At 68.7% G+C, this 2,277-nt stretch overlaps 2 protein-coding genes across 2 annotated transcripts in view; one reads left to right on the forward strand and one right to left on the reverse strand.

Annotated features, from left to right (window-relative positions):
• The window catches only part of MNEG_8485 (hypothetical protein), a gene marked incomplete at both ends in the record, with an annotated part of 2,666 nt that extends 1,503 nt beyond the window's left edge, over positions 1 to 1,163 (forward strand). The window contains 4 exons of the mRNA XM_014043040.1: positions 51 to 147; positions 346 to 411; positions 604 to 755; positions 1,004 to 1,163. Of these exons, the coding sequence (XP_013898494.1) occupies positions 51 to 147; positions 346 to 411; positions 604 to 755; positions 1,004 to 1,163 (475 nt within the window). The remainder of the gene's footprint in view (positions 1 to 50; positions 148 to 345; positions 412 to 603; positions 756 to 1,003) is intronic.
• A 464-nt stretch (positions 1,164 to 1,627) lies between these two features.
• Positions 1,628 to 2,277, reverse strand: part of MNEG_8486 (Dynein heavy chain 1, axonemal) — a gene marked incomplete at both ends in the record, with an annotated part of 6,851 nt that continues 6,201 nt past the window's right edge. Inside the window, one exon of the mRNA XM_014043041.1 lies at positions 1,628 to 1,876. Within this exon, the coding sequence (XP_013898495.1) occupies positions 1,628 to 1,876 (249 nt within the window). The remainder of the gene's footprint in view (positions 1,877 to 2,277) is intronic.

Consider the following 2,277-nt stretch of genomic DNA (forward strand, 5'->3'; position numbering starts at 1 on the left):
CCCCCACCCTCCTCGCCGCCGCCCCCCCTTTCGCCGCCATGCACCCGCAGCAAGGCGCGACAGGTCGTCGAGGCGGACGCGTCCATTGCCACGGCCCTGCTGGACAAGCGGCTCGAGTACAGGACTAAGGCAAACCTCCTGCTAGCGGTGAGGCCATGGTCAGGCCGCACGCCTGACAGGCCGTTTTCCATCTAAGACACCGTGGTTTCCAGGGTTTCCCGGCTGCCAGCGGAGAGCCCTTCTCAGCGGTCGAAGCCAGTGTCCTCTTGCGCCCGCCCAGCAGCGGCGCCCGGCCAGCGACCCCCCCGCCTCTCTCTCACTCCCCGCCCCCCAAACGCGGTGCAGTCCCGCACGTGGCAGCTCGGGGACCGCCGCGGCTCCGACGCGAGCGTGAAGCTGCTGCAGCTGCAGGTGCGCGGCGGCTTCCCGCGGGCCCGACGGTCAACCCACTTGATGCCCCCTTGTCAAACTGCCCGCTGCAGCCCCCCGCCCCCGTCGGCGGCCTGCTGACACAGCGACACAACAATGCAGCTGCAGGCAGAGGAAATCAAACCTCAGTGTTGCATGGGTGCGACGTTCCCGCGTTCATCATCGCATCCGCAGGTGCACGGGCAGGCGCCGCTCGCGATCGCCCTGGAGGTGGCATACCACCCGCTGGGAAGCTGCTCGGTAGCCGAGCCCGTGCTGCGGGAGCTGGCGGGGACGCTGATGTCAGCGCTGGAGGGCACGCCGGACGCGGGCAGGCGCGTGGTCCGGTCTTTGTGGCGGCGGCGCGTGAATTTTGATGCACGCGCGCCAGTGGGCCTTGCGAGGAGTGCAGGGAAGGCAGTGGGGTCATCTGCGGGCGCACGACCGATCATGTCACGTTGCAGCCTGGGGCTGGCCCCTGCTTTCATCGCACTGATGCTGCAAAGCTCTCGGCGTGTCCACCACCCACAGCCCACCCTTCGCTCCGCCCTTTTCCGCCCCGCGTTCCACCCTCCTCCTTTCGCGGTCGCCGCAGGCTGGAGGTGCTGCCGCCCCCCTGGGATGACTACGCGGCCTGGCTGCCCCCAGAGGCGTCCGCAACCCACAGCGCGGCGCTGTACGCGTCCATGGTGGTGGCGGTGCTGCGGGAGCGCAGCCAGTCGGCGATCGCGGCGCGCAAGGCTGCCGGGCAGTAGCTGCTGGGAGGGAAGCCGCCCGCGCGCATCCGTCCCCTGTGCTACTTAAACAAGCGTCACCTGGCTCGCCCCTCTATCCTCTACTAGCCAACACATTAGACGTCTCTTGGGTTTTTGGGCAGCCAGCACGCCCGCATTACCAACCGCCTGGCACCTTATTTAGTGTTCCTGCACCTGGGACGCACGCAGTGCCCTCCAGCAACCGCTCCGCCGCGCCGCAGCCTACCCGCCGGTCAGTCGCGGCTGGCTGGCACCCACCATGCTTTGTCCCTCCAAGCGTCCTCTTGTTTGACGTTTACTCGGGCCTCCTTTTGAGCTTGACTGACAAGGCAGGATGACGCAGCAGATTGCTCCCCTTGCAACACACTGGATGTTATCAATCCCACCATTCAGACCCAGCAAAACAGGGCCCGGAACGGCAGCAACGCGCGTGCGCGCGCGCCGGCAGGGGCCCCCGCCCACCGTCACTCCGCGAGGCTCGTCAGCAGCGCCGCGCCCCGCCGCGTCCAGTGTGCCGGCGGCGTCCGCGACGGCTCCCCCGCGGTCAGGCGGACGTCGCACACGAAATTGGTGGAGTGGCCGGTGGTGGACAGCACGCCGCGGCGGTCGGGCGTCTTGTACATGGGGCAGGCGTAGCGGGGCCGCGCGCCGTCGGTTATGGAGGACACGTCCCGGGGCAGCATCCAGATCACGGGCATGGGGCTGTAGAGGACCTGCGGTGATTATGTAATGCGGTGGGAGGCGCGGGTGGCCCAGCTTCGAGTCAGATCAAAGGGTGTCGCCGCGTGTCCGTGCACGCAGCCCGTGCCTTGCGCGCTTCTGTGCGGGCGTCCCGCGCGCCAAACAGAATTGCAACACATCGGGGTGCTTAAAATGAAAGGCTCTGCCGGGCGCTCTCAGGTCGGCCCTTCCGCCCTACTAGCAGCAGCAGCAGCAGCAGCGTGTCCCTCGCGCCGCCCGGCCCACACCTTTGGCGCGCTCTCCGCCAGCGCATGCGCCGCCGCGTCCCAGCGGGCCCCCTCGAGGTACAGCCCGTAGCAGTACACCCCGTCATCGGGCGCCCTGACCGCCCCCTCCCCGCCGCGATGGCGGCCGCCGCCGACGGCGTCACTGG

The sequence above is a fragment of the Monoraphidium neglectum genome, assembly GCF_000611645.1.
Source record: "Monoraphidium neglectum strain SAG 48.87 unplaced genomic scaffold scaffold01617, whole genome shotgun sequence".
In the NCBI taxonomy this organism is placed as follows: Eukaryota; Viridiplantae; Chlorophyta; class Chlorophyceae; order Sphaeropleales; family Selenastraceae; genus Monoraphidium; species Monoraphidium neglectum.